This window comes from Fusarium flagelliforme (assembly GCF_020744385.1).
Source record: "Fusarium flagelliforme strain FIESC 12 MPI-CAGE-AA-0113 chromosome Unknown B0J16scaffold_2, whole genome shotgun sequence".
Lineage (NCBI taxonomy): Eukaryota > Fungi > Ascomycota > Sordariomycetes > Hypocreales > Nectriaceae > Fusarium > Fusarium flagelliforme.
Window position 1 is genome coordinate 2,127,388 of NW_025763504.1, and position 22,431 is coordinate 2,149,818.

General features: G+C 49.5%; 4 protein-coding genes across 4 annotated transcripts; 1 reads left to right on the forward strand and 3 right to left on the reverse strand.

Annotated features, from left to right (window-relative positions):
• Window positions 1-818: 818 nt before the first annotated feature.
• B0J16DRAFT_353756 (CP2 transcription factor-domain-containing protein) lies at window positions 819-3,404 on the reverse strand (the record flags this gene model as incomplete). The annotated part of the gene is made up of 3 exons (XM_046129329.1): window positions 819-3,024; window positions 3,130-3,279; window positions 3,391-3,404. 3 exons carry the CDS (start codon window positions 3,402-3,404, stop codon window positions 819-821), a joined length of 2,370 nt encoding a protein of 789 aa, XP_045986343.1.
• Window positions 3,405-12,866: 9,462 nt separating this feature from the next.
• Window positions 12,867-15,423, reverse strand: B0J16DRAFT_411156 (nucleotide-diphospho-sugar transferase). The gene is made up of 3 exons (XM_046133212.1): window positions 15,131-15,423; window positions 15,009-15,065; window positions 12,867-14,949 (listed from the first exon to the last, which is right to left on the reverse strand). Exons 1-3 carry the CDS (start codon window positions 15,215-15,217, stop codon window positions 12,931-12,933), a joined length of 2,163 nt encoding a protein of 720 aa, XP_045986344.1. The 5' UTR covers window positions 15,218-15,423; the 3' UTR covers window positions 12,867-12,930.
• A 3,575-nt stretch (window positions 15,424-18,998) lies between these two features.
• Window positions 18,999-19,427, reverse strand: B0J16DRAFT_316123 (uncharacterized protein; the record flags this gene model as incomplete). Its single annotated transcript, XM_046125296.1, has 1 exon — window positions 18,999-19,427. One exon carries the CDS (start codon window positions 19,425-19,427, stop codon window positions 18,999-19,001), a length of 429 nt encoding a protein of 142 aa, XP_045986345.1.
• A 328-nt stretch (window positions 19,428-19,755) lies between these two features.
• On the forward strand, window positions 19,756-22,431 carry B0J16DRAFT_60063 (HSF-type DNA-binding-domain-containing protein). The gene is made up of 7 exons (XM_046134141.1): window positions 19,756-20,143; window positions 20,197-20,213; window positions 20,270-20,342; window positions 20,394-20,534; window positions 20,587-21,423; window positions 21,482-21,680; window positions 21,737-22,431. Exons 1-7 carry the CDS (start codon window positions 20,084-20,086, stop codon window positions 22,171-22,173), a joined length of 1,764 nt encoding a protein of 587 aa, XP_045986346.1. The 5' UTR covers window positions 19,756-20,083; the 3' UTR covers window positions 22,174-22,431.

A 22,431-nucleotide genomic window follows, 5' to 3' on the forward strand; every position in this document is an offset into this window, starting at 1 on the left:
CCCTTCTTGCCCCATCTCCTGCTAGCATTACTTCGTAAGTCCATATTTTCGTGTACGTTGGACTCGTGTGCCCTTGATATAAGAATGTGATGCATATACGCCCCCTTGTATTCTTCCAATGCAGTTGAGATCAAAGGTGGTATCGTAGTGTAATATACTGTTGCTTTCAAGTCGAGGCAGGTAGCGAAGAACCAGCCAAAAAAGTTGTTGCACAAATGGATGCTGTTTGAGAAATGAAAGCGGGCAAAGGTATCCAGAGCAGACCCACTCATCTTGGTCATTCGAACAATAGCCGCCAAGAGAACACTCTCATCTGATGGGTTTTGCATTGGTCATTCGACCGTTTCGAATCCAGTGCATGGTGATTGGCGGGGTATTCTTTGTCGAGAGAATGGGTATAGTCTGATATCCTTGCCGCTCCATGTTGCCGTAATCCTGCGGCACAACAACCCATCCGCTCGTCCAATGTCAAGACAAACAGTAACAAGAAAAGAAAAACAAAGTCGCCGATCACTTGCAATTCCCAAGTGTCGACAAGAAGAATAAATAAGAAGAAAAAAAACCAGTGGTATCATTTTTGAAGAAGAGGAGCAGTCGTCAACGCCCCCAGAGCCAGCAATCCCTGTCCATATATGTATGCGATCGTGTACTCAGCCTGGCGACAGGCCGAGGGAACCAAGCAAAAGAAGACAAACCCTAGTCTAGACCCATGTGTTGTTCGTCGCTGCAAACTCATCGTCATACGCAATTCGAAATGGCGATGTAAATAGCAAAAAGGAAAAATAAAGGATAATAAAAGAACTGAATGTAAGGAGCGATTAGAAAGTGAGACGAAGGACGAAGCCGCTTTGTGATTTGTCACTGGGTTCCGCGATGCTTTCAACAGGATCGACAGCCATCTCCCACTCCCTCTTGATTGCAGACTGTCCATTGACTTCTTGAATCTCGAGAGTCATATCTTGGCCCTCCTTGAGCTCTTGAACCACATCATCGTCCATCTCCACCTCGAGGCCGTTTTGAATGGAATGAATCGTGCGTAAGATTCGGGAAGAGTCAATACCCCACTTGGCTGCAATTCGATTGTTGAGTTCTTGAAGCGTTCGCTGCATCAAGTAGATAGCACGGTGATAGCCCGCATTGCTAGGCTCGTTCGGGTTTCGTTGTTGGATATAAAAGCATGCCACCGGTTTAGGGCTGCGATCCTGGGGTGGTCGATAAGATGAATCAACGCCCAAGGCTTCAATCCATCCACTGAGGCTGCCGTCATCGTCACCCTTGTTAACTCTTGTGGGCTGCTCAGAGCCCTTGCGTGACATGTCACCGCCCGCCACAGAATCGAAATTTTTCCATTGACTGCCAGCGCCAATGCCAGATGCCTGCGACGCTAAAGACAAAGAGCTAGGCGAAGGCGAAATCATAGAGCCTGTGACAGAGCTTCGTCCACTTCTGGCCTGCCAGTTGGGGCCTTCACCTGGCTTGGTCAGTGGTGAGATATCTCCAGGAAGAGATACAGGATGCAGATCCGGGTCATCCGGCTCATCGCCTCTGAGGAATAATACGCTGACAGGACGTGTACTGGTAAACATGTCTTGCAGAGTTTGAAGTTTGAAGTGCAAGTCTTCCTCCATAGTGACTCTCGCACCGCCTCCAGCAGAGCTAGCTGAAGACATGGACCATGTTCGCTTGTGCTTCTGTACTTTGCCGGGTCGCTGAGGCTCTCCCACCTTTGCGGCACCACTTGATCGTTTTCGCTTGCCAAAGTCCTTGAGGCCACTTTCAGCCTGGGCGATTTGCTGCTTGAGTTTGTCGATAGACTTCTTGACATGCGCTACATCGTTTGAAAGCTTCCTCTCAGCACCGTGATCACGGAAAAGCTTGACCTTGCAGTAACAGATTTCGGGGTTGGCATCGGCGGCTGGCTGTGAGGGGTCGCAGGGAACGGGGTGAGTCTTTGCGCATAACCTCACAGGAATACCTTTAACACCTTTTGAGTGACTAAAATCGGTCGAGAGGAAGTTGAAGCGGACTGCGATGTTAACCTCGGGGGGACCGTTAATTCCAGGTGTCCATGTGACGCAGAAACCGTCAAAGGAAGAAGACTCCAGCTCCACACGAGTTCTCTTATCGTCGCCTTCAGCTGGCTGGCCAGCCTCCACATATTCAACTGCTTGGAGCTTTCCACCTCTTTGATGAGCCTCGTTGGTGCCTCTGCCTTCCTTCCAGAGACCCCAGCAGACACCTGGCCGTTGTCGTTGTTGCTCGTCCTCAAAAGAAACGCGGACAAAGGTGCGGTACTTGGTACCAGGGGCAACGGGCATGGTAGCATTGGTATCGGCAACAGAGAGCGAGTAAGCTTGTCCCTTATTGAGATATGTAACAGGAATTTCGTCGGCGTGCTTGATCATAGCTGTAGGGGCATTTAGGGTTGAATGGAATCGAAACTTCTCGGCCGACGCAGGGAGAGGGTGAGACATGTGGCCACTTGAGAACTGCCGCGACTGGAGATTCATCATGGGAGTGGTCTTCTGAAGGGTGGCGCCAATGGATGACATGCGCTCCTCTGAAGGATCAGAGTCCATGGGTGACCCATCTTGATCCATGGTCTCGTAGCCTGTATCTTGATGGACAAAGCTCGATGGTGCAAATGTTGGCTGAGGTGGAGGTGCTTGAATGAAGGGATTGAAATGGTGGAATTGGTGCGGTTGCAATGCCTGGAAGCCTGACATGTCCATGACTGGTTGAGCGGCGCCGGGGTGAAGCGAGTCGCCCGACGTAGGCATAGATAGAGGCGTGTTCAATCCCATACCCAAACCCAATGTCGGCGTATGTAAGTCACCAGCTTGTGGGTGGAACAGGGTGTTAGTTCCTCCGGGAGTAGGAGTGTAATACCCAGGAGGCGCGTTGGCAAAGCTGGCGAAAGACATGGAGTTAGGGTCTAGGAGAGAAGGAGTAAACCTCCAGGGATCGTTGGTGGCCCTTGGGGTCGGATCTTGGTCACGGAATGCATCTTGACTAAGGTTTTGTCTACATGTTAGGTTAGCAAAATTGTTTGGCTGCGGCTGGTGTCGATGACTGAGCTACGCGCTCAAGGCGCTGGCGCTGCTATATAGTCGCAATGTGAAGACTTACCGTTCAGGTAGAGGCACAGCAGGAGCGTTCTCAGCGCCGGTAGTCTGAGATATACCCGGAGCAGCAGACGACGTGGTGACGGCAGCAAGGTCGGGGAACTGCTGTCGGAAGTTGGCTAGTAGATCATCCCCCGGCTTTTGGGAGCTCGTCCTAGAAAGATTGTCAGCATACTGAAAAGTGGCATGTCATTCCTGATCATTTCTGAACCACGCTTCAAATCATAGAAGCGCAAAATGCTTATATCTCCAAAAGTGTGCGTACCTTTGTCGAAACATATCGAGACGAGCGTATTAGGCCGTCTCGAGACAGCAGCGATGTCGTACAGATGTTAGCGCAGCGCAATGTTAAGGCCAGTGTCTTCTGATAGACGGTTGGCGATATCGTAGGTACGTGGTCAAAATCGTGTGCGCAAAGTTCGGAAGTAGTTGTGCGAGTCAAGTGCTGGTGTTGTTCATTGATTTTAAAGGTGAGACGTTGAGGGTGTTATTGTAGAGTGGGTTTGTGGGCTGTCGCTGGTGTCGCCGATGGAAACGAAGAGCGTTAATCGCGGTAACCGTTAGACGCGTTGTAACGGTAAGATGGGATGAGGAGACAAGACAGCTATGGTGAGCGAGTGTTGACAGAGAGCGACAAGTTATCGCGAAGGTATATGCAGAGGATGAAGTAGAATAGAAGAAAGGTAGAAGTAGAGGTGCGTCAAGTGAGATATTGTAGTGGGTGGTGTCGGTAGTAATTAGAAAGGTAAGCTAGAGAAGGTAAGGGTATATTGGAGGAGTAGACTGTAGTGGGGACCTGTCGTCAGTCCCAGAGTCCCGTCGGAGACGAGGGTGAAGAGACTCGACGGAGAAGGAGGATCTGACTTTGAAGTCCCCAAGTACCTCGTACCCACGTCCCAAGCCCTGGGCTGGGGCGCCGAGGCGGTGTCGTGGATCGAGTGGATGAGTTGAACGGAAATCGGAGGAGGCGTGTACGCAGTAAGCAGCAAAAAGAGTACCTTGTGTACTTGTGCCGCACGGTCTTGTGCCTGTGCTGTATCAAACGCTAGGGCGTCTTTGGGGGAGTGACTGAGTGGTGCGATGTATGGATGTCGAGATGCGACGTAACGCGGTGATCTTGAGTGATGCCGCGATATCTGTTTTACCCAAGACGAATAACGAAGGTTATCCAACCGGTCATTTCATACGTCGATACTGTGTATACTGCACTATGATAGTCTGACTGTTGTTGACGGAATGTGAGAGGCGAGCAAGTTAACTTGAGGCACAGCTTCAGAAAGACTGAACGATATCTAAGTGATGTGGACTTTAATGCAGAGGTCCTAGCGGACGACGGTTGTGTGTTTTGCAGCTGCTGAAATAACGTCGGGCCAAGCAGTTCCAGTCTTGTGAGAGTGGATGAGAACTTTGGGGGGCGACCGATGATAGCTTGTCCGTAGTGCCGGGATACCGCCTAGAATCAGAGAAAGAAAAGATGGATAAGGGAAATACGGATATTGGGGTTGAGGGCAACATCGTTGCTGCTCCTATTCTGTTTGTGGCTGTCTGCTGCACTACGTACAGTACTGTGCTTGTGCTGCTTTTACCTCTCTCCAGTCACAGTGATATCGATTAAACCGCCTGGAGGCCCGAACTGAAGTGAGCTGAAATGAACCGAGGCGCATATGCCTTTGGCGTCATAGTTTAAGCAGACTATCGATGCCACTCCCGATTCTTAAGAGACGCGGGCATCACGCTCGACGATTGCTGTGTTGCTCATCTATGCACTGAGGTACTGCAGGTAGAGTCAGAAGGACATGCATTCATACCAACGTATCCACCCGTCGATTTTCGGGAGCCTGTGGGGTCAAAGCGATGGACCAACCGAACAAGGGGGACCCTGATCCCAGAAGTCTTCTCATCCGCTAGGGTCAAGCAAGGGTCGGCGGGCAACCAAAACCCTTGTATCGTGCTGCATACTGTACTGTATGGGCATGTATGTACATACGTACGTATGCGCAGGACAGGTAGTCAGGTGGGGAGAGGACCTAGGTAGGTAGGAGAGGAGACGACAGAATGAAGAAGAAGAGGTTCGGTCGTTCCATCGTGCCATTTCAGAAAAATTGTTAGTGAGGGACAAGCGCCGACGGGATAGAAGGAACGGGAAGGAAGGTACAAGCAGCCCAGTTCATTCGCCTCAGGGTGTTATGGAGGAAGGTATGGCGGCGCCCTACATGGAACCTACCGAAGAGGCGTGTGGCTTGTGAGGCTTGTGACAGGACACTTTCCATCAGAACGGGCAGTTACACTAGAGCACTGTACTGTAGATACATACAGTAATTAATTGAGCGAACGAACAAGGGAGATACCACGAGCAGTGACGCCATTGCAGCTACGTGGGAGATTTAGCTTCCGCAGCCTCTTTGGCCATTGTGGACTTTATGAGAGTTATGTTAGTTTCTTTGTTAGGCCTTAAGAGTCCATAGAAGTGCATTAGAACGGAAGGCTTTAACAGAGGGAAACTAAGTGAGGGGTGAGGCTTGCCTGCAGCCTGTCCGGGTCCCCAAGAAATCTCCCATTTCCATCCCGTTATTTTTCCCGGGGATTCACCTTCTGTAGGTAGAGACCTAAAACTCCGTTCAGGCGGGGGGTCGCCGTACAGACTCCTAGTTTAGGCGCTGCCCGTTTCTATTGAGGTGAATAAAAATAAAAAGGCAGTGGTCCTAGCGCTTCGGATACAACAGCGGTAACCCTTACGCAGGAACGCCAGAGTCGTGGGATGTGGAGGTCCCAAGCCCACAGTCGAGCGCTAGCTGGATCGGATCTTTCCTCTGTCATCGGCGCCCATTTCATAAACACACCGTTGGCCATCGGCTGTCCACACCAAAGTCACCCCTCATCGACAGTTCTATCGCCAAATGCCTGGGGCATGAGAATTGAGCCATTGTTTGAGACTTTTTTTTTTCTACTCACTTTTCCCATTCTTTTCTCCCTAAACGCCGCGCAACACTGGTACTTGCGTTCATGGCAATCTCAACCGGCAAAACAGAGTCATGTATCCAATTACCGCTGTCGGAAACGAAATCTCTATCTTTTCCTAGATTCTCCCTAGGGTCACTCCATGCATAGCTGCCGCTAATGATCCGCATACTGTACTTGGGATGGAGGGAAATCTAATTCTAAACAACGCGTGCAACGCAACTGATGCGATGCGATCCAGTGTTGACTTATGCCATGCCATGCCATGCCTCATCTCCCATTTCCCGCCGTAATATGCATGGTGCTGCGCTGTGCTCCCTTGTAATCCCTGCTGCCTATGTCTTTTCAGATCCCTATTGGTTACAGGCTGGCTCTTTGGGAAAGCGCTGCAACTGAATCCGTATCTATGTATCCCTATGTGTGTGAAGAGTCCCTACTTGGGCACATCTACTGTAGGATTCTCGACAGGGCATGGGATGGATGTCTACCCGGTCTGGCGGCATGACGGATGGGTTCCCATCCGTTCCTTTCATCTGCATCACGTCTACTGTACGGCCCGACAATGACCTCTGTCTCTAGAGCCTTCCCTTTTGAGGTCAGCCACCTGACCAGGGCCGTCATTCACCAGGCTCAGGGCATCCCATGGCCTATGGCGAGACTACAGTATGTACCTCATGGAAGTCAGCTTGCAGCTTTCTGCGCTGTAGGTACTAGGTATTGTGTTGCGTTATCGTGTACGGTGTCGTGATATGGATGTCGTTGAATCAGGGGACCACGATAGCTAAAGGTGTCGACTACGTACTGTCATATCCAGATGTGATAGCTCCAAGGCTAGAAGCGAGCTGCTTTCCTCCCGTGTGGCTGTGTTGAACCCTTCAGATTGTCGATATGTAAAGTATCCCAGTCTTGGTGCTACCCTTACCTTACCAGTAAGGTTAGCTAAGATGTATCAGATTACCTAGTACCTACGGACCAGTCCCTCGATAATTCAATTGGCCTTTTGCAACGCCGAGGATTTCTTCTAGCCATTATAACCGTACCCTCTGACATGAATAGACTGTCAACTAACTAGCCGTCACAATCGAACCATTTCACTTACGCAGCTTGCCCTGATTAAGTTTGGTCCCAACGTTGGGAATGCCAATTGCAAAAACCATGCGCTGCGTTTGTAGCGGTCGCCGAAGCCCTCCCCTAGTCTAGCCTAGCCCAGCCCTTGGTACTGTAGCCGTTTGCCACCATTAAAATAAAGGATCTTCACTCTTGACTCCAGATTGAGCATCAACACGTGGATGCTTTGCATGTGAGGATTCTGGACATTGTTTCTCTCCCCGCACATCCTTGATACAAACAAAACAATCCGACGTTGGGGATTCGATTGCAGCTTCACAGCCACAATGAGAGGCAAATTATCATCGACGCCACAGTCTAGATTGATTCTATTTAGAGAGTCTTCTCCAATTATATGCCGATCTATGTTGTTGCACTCTTGTCTTGTTGATCATTGCCTGAGTAGACCAGCGTATCTGCTGTAGGTAGCTGTCGAGATGTACAGCGCCAAGCTGTAACTGTGGCGCGAACGGTGTGGCTTGACGCGTGGCTGTCGCCCCTTCATCTTAGGTAACCTTCCCGAAGATATTGAAGGGGAGTTTCTCAATTCCTACCAAGAAACCCCTTTCTTTCTTTCTTTCTTGAAATAACAAATCGTTGTCGTATTGTGTTCATTTCCTGCTCTTGACATTTCTTCCGTTTCTTAGTACCTGGAGATGCTGTCAAATTTCCGAATCTACGCTTCCTCGGTGCCAATGTCGTGATCCAATATCACAAGCGGTATAAGTGACTAGCGACTACGAATATGGCTTACACCAACCGAGTACCAACTGACCCTTGGCAACCACGGGCAAACAATTTCGAACCAAACAAGGACGACTCAAGGCGTTGATATTGGTCTATCCGCGCTGGTTTCCCTCTTCGTTCGGCTCCGAGATGAAAGTCCTATGCGTTGGCTATAAGGTACCTATAATATGCAAAAGGAATTTGCATTGCCTTGGGCCACATAGGAATCGACTTTGCGGCTTGGATCGATCTGAGTGCGGTTTGTTTCTTGTCCCTATGAGGTACTGAAGTGTATATCCTAACGGTTCGACAGATCCTCCCTAGCTTCTAGCTTTCTGCTTAACTCCAATCGCTACCTCCAACGTCAATGCGCAAACATCCATACATTAACGTATCCTACGATCGATTAAGGCCGTTGGCTTGGAACGGTTTTAGGCCAGGGCTGATGGCGTCTCAATTGAGGAGGTCCTACAGAGCTTCCCCCCAACGCAGCCATGGTGCTATTCCTTCACCAGGGCTACCCTGGCAGGTCCCATCTTGAGCCATCTCGGAGTGCATCCTGACCCCAGCCAAGTCCCACGGCATGGCTCCGACAATCGCATGTTTTGTTGCGGGTGTGCCACAAGCAGATGCAGGACCGTGCCGCTTCGAGGCTTGTGAACTGAAATGGGTATCGAGCCAACACTGTATGTACCCGTACTCTCAGTGTCTGTGCTTAGGTACAGTTAATTGTTTTGGCGCAAGTTCGGCAAACTGCCATCTCAGATGCGACCGGCAAGTCGTTTTCCGAATCGCCATGTTTACCATGAGCTCTCAGCTCCCCAGCACCAACCTTTACTTGCCATTCGACAGTTACGTCACTGTCACCATCGACGATTCGAAGCATCTGCTTCCATGATGGGCTATTTTACCGCTCGGCAGTTGAGTCTGAGCGCAGTATCAAGGTCTGGACCCTTCTTTGCAGATTTACCCGCTTCAGCTTCAGTTTTGCTTTGTACCTGGAGATCGATGTTTGCTGCCCGTACAATCGTCGGCAAGTCAGCCACTACTGCCCTGTCGTATGGTAACGAATCGTGTCGTGTGGCTGGTGGGGATTCACAACGATCATCTACCATGCGGGTATCTTGGTGTGAACACCATGCAAATTTCGGGCGAGTCGCGTACACCATGTAACGCTCCCCCCTCCCACCCTTTCTTGCAGGGGAGAACAATCCTACCTAGGGGCTGCTGTCGAACAAAACTCTATGAGATTCGATGTGTGGTTACCTTTTGAGCAAGGCTCTTAAACTTTGTCATGGCTGACATCACATTACCCGAAGTCGGTTATACCTTAATCGAGATACGCATGCTTTAACGGTTCACAAGCTCGATCTCAGTATCCAGCTCGCATAAGTGCACCAATGTCAACCAAAAGCATCAAGTGCCGTTGCTCAAACCCTACCCCACAAATGACAGCTGGCTCGTGATGAGTCGTGCGGATAATGCCGAAGCTGTTTAATCACGAAGCTGGAGCTCTCTACAAGGGCAGGCAGCATCTCACTGTGAGACGCACATAGACTTTCGGAACATTAGCGTTCATCAAAACATTAGGACGGAGAAGAATCCCAATCAGTCAGTTCATGCTCTGCATGGATCAGGGTTCATCCCATGGCAGGAATGGGTCTAGCTAGATTGCAGCAGCCAGACTCATGATGTCATTGTTACTTTTCAACTCTTTCCACGTCAGTCTACCCACGAGGCTGAAACAGCAAAGGCAGAGATTGCGCAGACCATCTCCAGAAGAACCGAAAAACATCGCAAACAGGGGAGCATTCGAAACATTTCGGGCTAGTGCTGTCAACGTGGCACCCCCTTAATTCAGTCACACGTTGGTTGAAGATGTATCCGTACTGCCACTACTGTACGTCTATTGATGCCCCCGCATAATGGGTATGGGTATCGCGAGCAGAACTCTTCGGAGGCGTTGACGTCATACCGGTTTTGTTAAATTACTTACCGCAAGAATTTTTCATCAATACTGACTCGTCAGAGTAACATTTGGTTGCAATCATGTAAGGATTATCAAGCCCAACTCAGAGTTTTCCCGCTGTCCCCTCAACAATTGTGCCTGTTGACCAATTGGTGGAAGTTTCCCGGCGCCTTGCAGACATCAAAAGTTGAAAGCTCTCTGTTATGGTCAGGGTCCTGATTATCACCACTGCATATAACCGCGACTACTCGGCCCATACCCGCGGTGGTCCTGTCACACAAACACTGACCAGGCCTTACTCGTCGGCAATGCCTAATCTGGGAATGAGCCCTACGTTAGCCAGTTCTGTACCCCGTGTGCCAGGGTTGCGCATGCAACCCTGCGATAAGCCTCCTCTCAGTGAGCCATTACTCAAGACAGCGGTAACTTTATCCGACTTGGTTGATGTGATTGGAAACATTCTGAATCAGTCAGGGGCGGGTTGACCCCGAAGGAGCTGCAGCTGCATCTCAGGAGGCTAATATCAGACACATATAACTTATGTCGCGATACCTAGGTGAGATAGGGTTTCGGTGACCAGATGTCTGCAGGCTTAGAAGCAAGCCACTGGCAGGGGCCCTACAGTGTATTTATTTATTTGACCGTTGTCCAAAACCAGGTTCCGCAGCCACTATGCTTTTGTTAAATGGCAGTCATCCCAACGACTCTGTTACAATCAATGGTACTTATCAACGAGAGGTTCATGACTGGACTATCCAAGTCGAAAGCCGACGATCCCTCCTCTTTGCTGATCATCTCTGCTTGGGTGAGCCGAGTAGAGTCTTATCTTCGGCAGTTCGAATCGTCCTCAAGGTCGTCCTCTCGAAGATCAGCACTTGTCAGCTTATGTTGCAAAGGAGCGGTATGGCGATGGATCCAAGATTGAATGTAGGGGGAAAACTCGAAATTTTACTATGATCCTGAATCAGGGTCTTCTTCTAGAAGCCTTCAGTACTGCAGGGCTTGAAGGTTGGCTGGGAACTGCCAAACCCAAGGGGGACACAATTAGGTTGATCACTACATCATCGCACGTCCTACCCATGTGCATCTGCCCTCCAAAAAAGCTTTTGGAGATGTCTGCCCCCCTTCTCCACGTTTCTTGTACCTGGATTGGTCTCCCCCCTTCCGACTGTGTAAGTCTGGTGGTGAAGCGAGCTGATCATTGCTTGTATGGTATATCAGCGCCGACGGGCTGATGGCACGTTGCTGGTGATGACAGGTGAAGATAAAGAAAATAAGGGATCCCATATTCGAATTCCTATTTTTGGAAATGCTATTTTCAATTCTACAATGAAGATCTCGGTGGATGCACACATGGATATGAATTTTCAGGGTTGCAACTGCTATCTTTGTGGTGTGGTGATAGTTGCATACTGTACATCGACGACACTGACTCAACACTTTTCCACCCGTCACATTGTCGTCACCATGGGGTTTCTGCAGCTGAAAAAGGTTTTCATTTGTACAGAAAACTACCTATTACTCCCCTGTCGTCTCCAATGGTGAAGGACTCGAGTGGCTACGTTGTAACGGAGGAACGTGGTTGTCCCTATTCCATCAACGTACATGTTTGCAGGACCTCACAATGAACGTGTGGATAAGACTTCAACCCAGCTTCAAGTTCAAGCCTGATGGAGGGGTAAGGTTACAACTCAACAGAGAAGCATGTTAATTTCCGGTGGCGACGAACCTACGGACCACGGTAAAGATATGGCATGGCAACTGGAGACTGTTCCATGATCAGATATCCCAGGTTTATAGAGAAAACAGCTTCTCGGTATATGGTTTTCAATCTCACCGTAGCAAGGAATCGTTAGGCTTTTTCAGGTGAACCGTTAACGGTCGGCTTCCGTAGTGCAGGGTATTGATAAACATGTGATGAGATATACACACAAGTTCTTGGGAGTCTTCCACAGTATAGACAAGCGCATAAAGGAATGGAATACTCTGGGGTTACATGGCCACAGTCGGCGAAATAAAGGCAATCCACCGGTGCTTACAAACTCAAGACTTCATCGAACTTGATAGACATGCATTATGTTGGGTCAATTCCAGGTTCATATTTTGCCATGGTCTGATATAGGGTAGTACCCCATCATGAGCCTATCACCATCCGCGGGCCAGGTCCGACATCCCTGAGCTTCCAAAAATATCACGACCTGTAGAGGTACATTGAGATTGGAGTCTTTGACTGGCATATGTAATCCCCACGATAGTGCTTATCGAACCTGGCAGACGGTCCCTCGAATCCTAGACTGGTCCCCTATACAAAGAAGATTAAGTCTAGGATGTGATATTCTCATGATATTGTTGTCATGTACCAACACCATCGTGTTGTTGCCACTGTTTCTATTCTTATGTAAGTTCTTATGGTAATAGTTCCGCGACATCGTGTTTGACACTTGGTGATTGCGTGGGTAACCCCCTGACTTGACGGCATTACGGATTTAAGTGATTTAGACCGCGACTTTGCAGATCTACTTCCCCAGAAGATAGCACCACCGCTTATTATTCAGGAGATATTCACGTTTTGTAGGTTGTCTGTGACAGTAAGCTGGAAGGCTTGGCTAAGTGCAATGATATGTGATGGCCTGAGGCCGATTCGATGCCAACGGGAACTGGCTCGCTCTTGGATCGGGATAGCTTAATCCAGGGGTCGCTATAGAAGTTGAGGCACATCTCAGTACCTAGGCCGGGTAAGGGAAAGCAAAGACGCGTTCAGCCCGAGGTAAAGAGGGAGAGATAGATGTCCCCAACACTGTACTAGCACCTACAGACTGTTGATGAAGGGACCTATCCTATACCGCGATCCTGTCGTTAACAAGACTTTAGCATGATGCAAATGGAAGTTTCGCTCTTATGCCTGCCTCACTTGGACCATACTGCTATGCGTGCAATTACTCATGTAGCCAAATGTTTGAGACCAAAGTCTCGATTAATATGAATCATGTTACTTTATTTCCTTTGAACTCCACTATCTTTAGATAGAAAATAGGAACCGGTCGTCTATTCATCATCGCTGTCATCTTCCTCTTCGGCATTCTCCAGCCACTCCACCAACACTCTACACTTCTCCTTCAGCAATGTCATGCTCTCCCCTTCAACAGCTCGCTCGTTCTCCCACCAGCCTAGAATACCTTCCTCTTCAAGGATATCGAGTGCGTACAGCTGCTGGAGCATTGCTGCAAGGAGAATGCCCACGCGGGATTGTTCTGGTCCTTGGGAACGTGTGAGAGCCTTTTGAAGGGCGATAATGAACTCGACCTGCGCGGCCTCGTTGTCATCCTCAAGACCGATGCCAACTTCGTTGATGAACTTTGTTGCACCTGGACGAGCGTTGAGGGCACGATCAGCGGCCTTGCTGGGCTCCAGGCCGCCATACTCAGGGGTCATGAGCTCTACTGCGCGATGAGCAAAGGCACTAGCCACAGCGCGACGCATCATAGCATCAGAAGCGTCGTTGGAAAGGCGCAGACCCATGAACTCAAGTTTGGCCGAGTCGAAATCACCAGACTCAGCGCGTAGTGCGTCGACAAGACCGTGGACTGCCTCGTGGTGGAAGGAAAGTTTGTCACCAGCATCATCAGAGGCGAAGGAGGTACGGCGCGATGGGTCGCTGGCGTCAATGTGCAGGGAGTTCTCATCCATCTCATCTTCCGATATCTCAGAAGATAGCGTTGACACGGATGAGGTGGAGATGTTGAACTGGGCCAAGTTGTAAAGAAGGCTCTTCTGCAGCTGGGATGGATCTCTCTCATCGAGGTCATCGTCCTCAGGATCGGTGAACTTGGCGGCGTTGGTGTTGGCTCCGAGTAGCTTTGTGTCCGGAGTCACAGGGTTACCGTCGAAATCAACACAAGAGACCGCAGAGTCTTTAGGTAGTGTAACGTTCTCGCTAACATTGACACCGAAAGAGATCAGACTTCCCTCAGATATGGAGGAGTTCTTGCCAACAATGGCCGAGTCTGCGACAATGGACTGGTAAATCTTTGCTCCATCTTCGATTGTGGTGTCGTCCCAAACGTAAGAGTCCACCAAAACGACATTGGCGCCAATCTTGCAATCTCTACCAATAATGCTGTTGGAAATGTTGCTTCCCGAGCCAATGTTGCTGTCGCGCCCAATGATAGAATTTGTAACTTTGGCGTCGTTTGCGTAGAATGCACCCTGCTCAGCGACGACGCCGTGGATATGTCGCTGGTATGACTGCTTGGGTACAATGTTACACTCTGGAATAAAAGGATACGTCCATCGGTCGAGAACATCACGGCTGACAGCATCGTACTGCTGCAGGTTGCTTGCTCGTGCTGCGTAGCCCTCTTCGCAAATCTCGGTATAAATCATCTTGCCGTTCAACTCCCAGTCCTTCAGAACACCGTGCAGGAAATTCTTTCGGGGAAGTTCGTAATCGAAACTTTCTGACCAAAGAGCGAGGACTTCGGGTGTGCAAATGTCGATCTCGGCATCGATGAGGTCGGATCGAATTTCGAACTCAGTTGATAGCTCGTCCACAACAGCTGGGTCCAATGACATATATCGGTCGCTTGTCAAGGGGTCCATCTCATCGTAGTGAAGACATCGTTGAGTCTTGGTGTCGACAACGAAAATAGGAGTAATTCCATTTGTTTTTGTTCGGTGATCGTCCTCTCCGCCACTGCGCAACACCATGGTCATGATGTTGGCCGCACTGGCTTCCCTGCGCTTTCGATGCGCCGCCAGAGCATTGTCGAGCATGATATTGGATACTAAGTCGCCGTTTACGAGGATAAAATCGCCATCAACAAGTGATCGCTTGTCCATATCACGAAGAACGTCGCCAGCTGATCGTGCGTCGGAAACTCGAACGAATTGGAGGTGTGAGAAAGGGCATGTTCGGGCCGCTGTTGTCCACCTGGATCGACTAATGTAATCTTCGACTTGGTCGGTATGAGCACCACAATAGATATAGACTTCGTTGACACCATTCATTGCCAGAAACTCAAGGGTATACTCGATGAGCGGGACGTTCGCGAGTGGGAGTAGACACTGCGAATAACTTCGTCAGTACGTGGACACATGCCACACCAGGTTTTCTCTAGTCTTACTCTTGGTTTCTCAGTCGTGAAAGGCCTGAATCGGTCTTGGAAGGAGTCGGCGATGACCTGGAGAAATACATTGTGAGTTTACGCTGCTCTTGATCGGTATAATACCCCGCCATATCACCTACAACCGCCTGGAGAACATCCTCGCTCTTGCTCTCGGCTCCTGACTTTGAGGGCTTTTTACCCTTTCCACTATTGCCCTTATGCGACATTTTGCCGGTGGTGCGAGCGCTGCTTCTGAGTTGTTTGGGCAAAAGTTGTGAAGTTGAATCGAAGCGCACGCCAAAGAGAACGTGGGGCTATGTCAAATTTCCAGTGACTCAATCGACAATCCGCCTCACCACGGTGAGTGGTTCGTCACCTCGGTGTGGGATTGGTCTGCTGAGTCATCTGGAAGGTCCTTTTCTGGGGCTTGCTTGGGCTCTACACGGCCCGTTGCCTTTCAACGATCTTTATCGTGGAAGTTTATTTGCTCTACCTCGCACGATGCGCCTCGATAAAGTTCAGTAAGCATTCCAGTCATTTCTATGTCGGGAATTATAAACCACCTCTATTGCAGTGGGTAGCAGAAAAGCGTGTCCTCCAAGGCTCAGAGCGCCAAAGTAAAGTAACTTAGATGACAGTTTAAGCAGACATCAAGTGTCCGAATTATTTCATCTTCAAGCTTCTCGGCGGCCGACTTTACACCTAATGGCCATATGCCGTGCTCGCGTTCTCAATACATAGGCGAACTTTTGTCATTGCGCTCTTGCAAGGTTGTTGATGCGGACCGGAGCAGCCAAAGCTTCATATCCCATCTCTGCTTAATGTATGGTTGGCTAGAGGCTATCAGAAAGCTTGATCACGAAGCATCACGATTCAATACGGAAATCAACAGAGATCTGGTCTAGGAACGCGAAAACCGACTTGATAAGCGCGTTCCCATGATTTGAGTACCTAGTCAAGTCTTAACCATGAAGTTTGTATGTTGTGCCGTGCGGGTAATCGGCACGACTTTAGTCAGTAAATAACCTTCTGGCTTCTCTTCAAGACTGGCTAATTGAAGCGAAGTCAGAATGTGACACGCAGCTGACAGTTGAGAACTGGCCTGATGTGGCGTCTTTCGACAAAGCCACTGACCTATTTTGCGCGAGCTTTGTGGCATAAACGGTAAGCTGTTCTTCAGGAACAAGCAAGACTTTTAAATGAGAAGCCAGTATCGTTTCGGTTCCGGGAGGCGGCAGAGTCCGATTGGAGACTAACCGTTATTTTGGTAGGCGGCACTGTTGAGGAGCCCGATGAGCTTCGGATTATTCATTTCTTTTTTGCTGCCTTTCTCAGACAGGGGAGATGATGCCTGTCTGCTTGACATGAAGACAGACGAGTCAGGAGCCTCTGCGCAGCTGGAGTTATTTGGCTACCGCAGGAACATTGAACAAGAATTTTAACGTGCCCTTGCTAGACCCGGATCCCTGACGTTTATTGATGGAAATGTCCGAGACAAAGCTATATCAAAACTTGGAATCTTATAGCACCTCTCTCTTGGCCAAGCGATGAGACAAACGTGCCGGCCGGGGACAATCATGAATGAATCATCTTGCAACAAGTATAGTGGTGTCTTGAATTGTCTCAAATGTCATGTGTCTCGGTCGTAGAATTTGGTGCAGATGTCTCTTGAGCTGTTTGCGTCCGTCCAGTCATGCGTGCAGACTTTCATGCGCTTGTCCTGTGCGATAATTGGTACTGGTTCTAATAGTATGCGAGGTATTAAAAACGTCCTGTGCATAGACGGAATGATAAAATCACCTGAGTGGACAGCGAAACACTCGATCAGTGCTCTGTTATCAGGGACTTCTTGGTACGATATTCTGTTCTGTCTACCCGCATACCGACTTACGGAAGCCCAAGTAATTTTCCCGATAGCCATCGCCTTCCAGTGCTTCCACCTTCCAAGGAATTCAGGGTCCTCCTCCCCTGTCAATTCTCAACCCCGCAATCTTTGATACGTACTAAGGCAATTAGTTGGCAGGCACATGCCTACCTCTCAGAGAGAAAGAAAAATAGAAGTCTCCTTGATAGGACTTACCTAAGGTATTTACAATATGGTATAGCGCTAGAAGTCACCGCCCGATACAGGTACTTACGTTGTTAAGGAATTCTAATTCGTGTAGTAACGATACTATTGGCATTGGTGACTAGGCAGGCTGCTAAACACCTAGGCAGGTAGGTGGTCTATGCTGTTGGTCGTGTTGCGGTTGCTGTTAGGTTTCCATATCTGTGGTTCGTGCACTGTGTGCCCGCACCCGTTCCTGCAGTTACACTGTGATTACCCGCTTCGTTCTCGCCCTCGTTCTTTACAACGGCTACGGTCTCGACCGCGCAGACTTCTCACTTCTCTATTTTATCCTCCACATTCGAGCTAGGTACAGCTATCGCAATCCTCCGAGTCTTCTCAAGCCGTTGTCAATATCTTCTCCGAGCTATGTGCGAGCCCGTCAAGGCTTCGATATCCTCCGTTCGACAACCACCATGCCGCCCATTGCTGCACTGTATTGGACAGGACAGCTTAGTGCTCGACATCCTACAACAGCAAAAAAAATGCGAAAGAACAGGCTAAAAGACGAGTTGTCACACCCTTGCCTTACCTGCTACTACTTTTAGACTGAATCCGTTTCCGCTCCCACTTCCAATACCACTGTGCAGAGCTACTACTCAATTGCTTCCTCTCAACTCAGCCTCGTTGATCTTGTCCGGCTAGATCCGCACAATGACATGCGCGAATAGCTGTCCATTTCTGGCATGTTACTGATTCAATACTGCTAAGATCTCTCTAGTTCGACAATAAGCGAAGCGCATGCAGTGACTGGTAAGATAATGGGGATTCCTCCCTCACAATCAACATCGACTAAAGGCAAGTTTATCCTTGTTGAACAACGATCTGTTATTGCACAGCTACATTTCCTAATTTGTGGTCCCCGGACATTGCGCGCTCCGATCTTCTTGCTTGTTGACTCTCCTCAAGATCTTCGGATGGATCCATTTATTATCATTGATGTGCAGGCGGACATGGTCTATACGGGTCCTAATTTCAACATAATAATTTACAGCATATCTTGAAACAGATACTCATTCAACCAGGACAATGAGTCTCACTAACGATCCAGCTTTGCAATTCAAAGAATGATTGTACAAAAAACCAACAAACCTCAACGCACCGGCACGTCTTATCCAGGAGCGAAGGCAAAGGGTTATACTATTAGAGGGGAGATCATCAAGATATCTCGCATTAATTGAGCGCGCAAGAGCTGTACCCCGGCATTCGGTAAAACGACCAAATTCTACTTTGCCGGATTCAGCCCGAGTCATGAGCTGCGACATGTATTCCTCGTCGATTGAGAAATAGAAATTCCAAGCATTCCACAGCGCGCCGGACCACAGTGACCTGGTCTCAAAACCCAATGCTAAAAGGAGCAGGGTCACTACCTACGCTGGACAATTTTACATCTGTTTAGGGTCAAATTGGCTATGGGAAGATAACAAGCTAACGGCTGTTGACAAAAAGACTCGGACACTCTAGTCTCGAAACTGGCTCGAGTGTGATTGCTTCAAGAAGCAGAGAACCCACCTCTGATTGTTTGCTACGTACTACAACCCGCATCAGCTTCCTCCCTGCATGGCGCAACACGGCACGGCTTCAAAGATGGATGCAAGACACGGAAAGACTGGAACAGTTCTTCTGTTGGATTGAACACGTACGCAAACATGACGAAAGGTAGTCAAAGTAAAGAAGTCAACACAATCTGATGGGCGTTTACATTTTCTTCTACTCCTCCCGAAGAGCCTCCTGTCTCGGGGGTGCTCCGTATCTGAAAGTTAATGAACGTGGACGCCATGCATGGTGCGAGAAAAAAAAAAAAAAACGATCAACATGGCGCGCCAGGACAATAATGGAATGGACTTCAACAGCTGAATGGTTCTCGTTTCTTCACCAGCGTGAGATCTTCCAAGCAGAGCTTAGGTCGCATTGTGGTCACGGTGCGCCATGATCACCTCCACACAGTCGACATAGGGACGATCTCCAGTGCAACTGGGCAGCCAACCAAGGGTCATGGTCGGCACAAGAAGGACCAAAAAGCTATGATGGCAACAAGGGGACACCCCACAAGGACGGCCGCCAGACTCGTTCGCGCAATAGCGCTCCATTCCCACCGCGATCTTGGTTAAGGCTAAGCCAACCTTGGCTGGAAGTGCCCACTCCGGCTCAAGCTTTTCTTCTTCTTTTGCTGTTGCATGCGCCTTCGCCTTGCTCGTAGCATCAGCAGCGACAGTATCCGTAACTATCAGAATAAGCCAGCACCAGCGACCAGCACAGGCCCCCTGCCCCAGCCGAAGTGGGAAGTGCCATCTGCTCCCGGAAGAGAGCGTGTTGAGCGGCAGCGGCATGTACTCAGTACCTGACTGATATCCACATCGCTGAGCAAATCGACAAGTCACAACGACCCCCGCCAAAGCCAAGCCACGCCCAGCTCAGTTCAGAAACAAAAAGCAGGCTCAGACTATTCCGTCCACGCCTGTGTCCACTCCCACCCACTCGGCCTCCCAACTTTGTCTTGAGATACAACTCAGGCCCAGTCCCAGTTTCCCGTTCTCCATTCCCTCCATTTCCCACCCCTTTGGTTTTGCAATTGCGACGGCCCTCTTTCATCGCATCGACAACCTCTACCTCCTTGCGACGGCCTCATATCCGAAATCTCGCCCCCCCCGGTTCTGCAAAGCCTAACAACCCCTGGACTTGCGGCGCTTCAACTTTACATCAACGCGTCCGCTCCTCGAATCTCCAGTTCCGCTGCCGGCTTTTAGACCATTACTGTTTTGCATCGGCGCATCAAGATCAGTCCCTGGTGGCTTCAACAGAGGGCCATATTTGTTCCCTCAGAGTTCACAGCGATCAACGGCGACTCGGCCCGGTTAAACGCCTCTTGTATCGGTTAACCGCTGCAACAACTCTTAACCGAACGCTCTCTTGCCATCATATCAACCATACCGCTTCATCACGAGATACCGCGTATAATCGTTAAAAGACCGGAAATACTCTCAGAATGTCGGCCGGCGACGGAACGTCAACCCCTGGAGTTGGTGGCAGCAATGCCAGCGAATTTGTAAGTTCATAGCTAGTGACAGTTGATTACATCACACCTAACGCTTTTGATAGGTCCGCAAGCTCTACCGGTATAGTTGCTTCCTGGCAATTTGTAAATACAACAAGAATGCTAACAAAGGTCAAGAATGCTCGAGGACCCGGCGCATCAAGATGTCGCTAGATGGGGCAAAGATGGTGACACCTTCGTCGTTGTCGAGGTAAGGATTGAACTGATGCCGTTGCGATCGACAAAATGCTAACCACCCTAGAACGAAAAATTTACTCGTTCCATCCTCCCTAAGCACTTCAAGCACAGCAATATGGCCAGTTTCGTCCGACAACTGAACAAGTATGATTTTCACAAAGTGCGACAAACAAACGATAGTGGCTCTTCGGCCAACGGCGCCAACGTATGTCTTGTTTGACCCTTGGAACTTGATCCTATACTAAACCTTAACGTAGACTCTCGAATTCAAGCATCCCAATTTCAGAGTGGGCAGTAAAGATGATCTTGATAACATTCGCCGAAAGGCACCAGCCCCTAGGAGAGCACAGGCCACAGAGGACTTCACTACCAGTCATCACATCAGTGTCATGACTGAACAGCTCACTGCCACACAACAGCAAGTGCAACAGCTCCAGGAATTGTTCACCGAAGTTTCTCAGACAAACCGACTTCTCGTCAACGAAGTCCTGACACTGCAAAAGATGCTCAATGCGCAGAAGCAATCCCAGCACGAAATGCTCAACTACCTAGCACCTTCCAGCAACCGTCATCAGCAGAGCATGCACCTCAACGTCGGCACATCTCCTCTAGATGGTAGTGATGACTCGGCACCTGAATTGAGACGGGCTCGTGAGCTTCTGTCTAGCGTGACACCTGATCAGATTGCCGACCGGGAGTTGGAACGTCTTCAAGGTGTGTATGGGTCCCCGGCCGATTCTGCCGTCGTTATCCCACAAGCCTCAATGCCCATGATGCATGATCCGATGAACGACATCAATCGCTATCCCGTTTACCCAGTGGGCCAGACTGTTGGTATTGATCCTTTCCACTCGGACCACATCCACAAGATTCCTTATGCGATGCCAAACGATTCGAGCGCCAATGCCATGCAGGAAGTGCCTGCCCCTCAACCCATCAACATCCAGACCCACGGAAACTCCAATTCGTCGACCAACTCAGCTCTCACTTGGGCATCGCGGAAGCCCAGAATCTTCCTTGTGGAAGATGATCCAACCTGTGCTAAAATTGGTATCAAGTTCCTCAAGTCGATGGGATGTGAGGTTGAGCATGCTGTATGTAAAATCCGAAAAGCAAAACTTTGGAGTATAGCCAGACTGACCATTGATTTAGCAAAACGGAGCGGATGCTTATAGCCGTATCACAAGCGTTGCCCGTGATCACTTTGACATGATCTTTATGGACATCATCATGCCTAAGCTGGATGGTGTCTCGACCACCATGTACATCCGACAAGACTGTCCTGCCATCCCCATCGTCGCTATGACGTCTAATATCCGATCCGATGAGGTTCACTGTTATTTCGAACATGGTAAGTATCGTGGTGAGGTTTGTGGCTGAGAGCAAGAACTAATCGTCCATATCTAGGAATGAACGGTGTCCTGGCTAAGCCATTCACCAAGAGCGGAATGCAGAAGATTGTCGAGAATCACTTGAGCTATCTTCTTAAGGGCTACGATCCCTCAACCCAGCAAGAATCCGGATCAGGATATGTAGTTGGCGGCGCAGGTTACATGAACCCTCCCAGCAACTTGAACACACCAGGCGGAACAGCTTTCAAGTTCGAGACAACACCTACACCTCCAGCAACTGGCGCGACTTGGTCCCCGGGTCAGATGCCCCAGCAATCTCCCTTAAACACGGGAATGGACCAGGGGTATGGCATGGTTAATGGCGCGAACCAATACGGCTTAACACCCACGAGTGCGAGCAGAGCCAGCTTCCCTGGAAACATTTCACAAAATAACCAAGGACGCATGGATGGCCAGAGTCCTCCCGAAAAGAGACAGCGCACTTATGTTTGAGTTTCGAAGTAAGGAATCGCGTCCTTGGGGGATTGTCTGACGTATGCGCATGAGCAGATCGTGGGAGTACGGCGTTTGGAGCGAAATAACGTGGGAGCTTCTTTTGGTGGCCTCGCTTGTTTAATTGGTTGGGAAAGAAATCTCATGTCGTGTATTTCGCGTTTATGATTGGGGAGATGTGTTGGATTCGGATCTCTGAACGAGCAAAGGCATCTAGCAAGATACAGAAGGCTAGCCGGTTAGCGAGGATTGTTACTC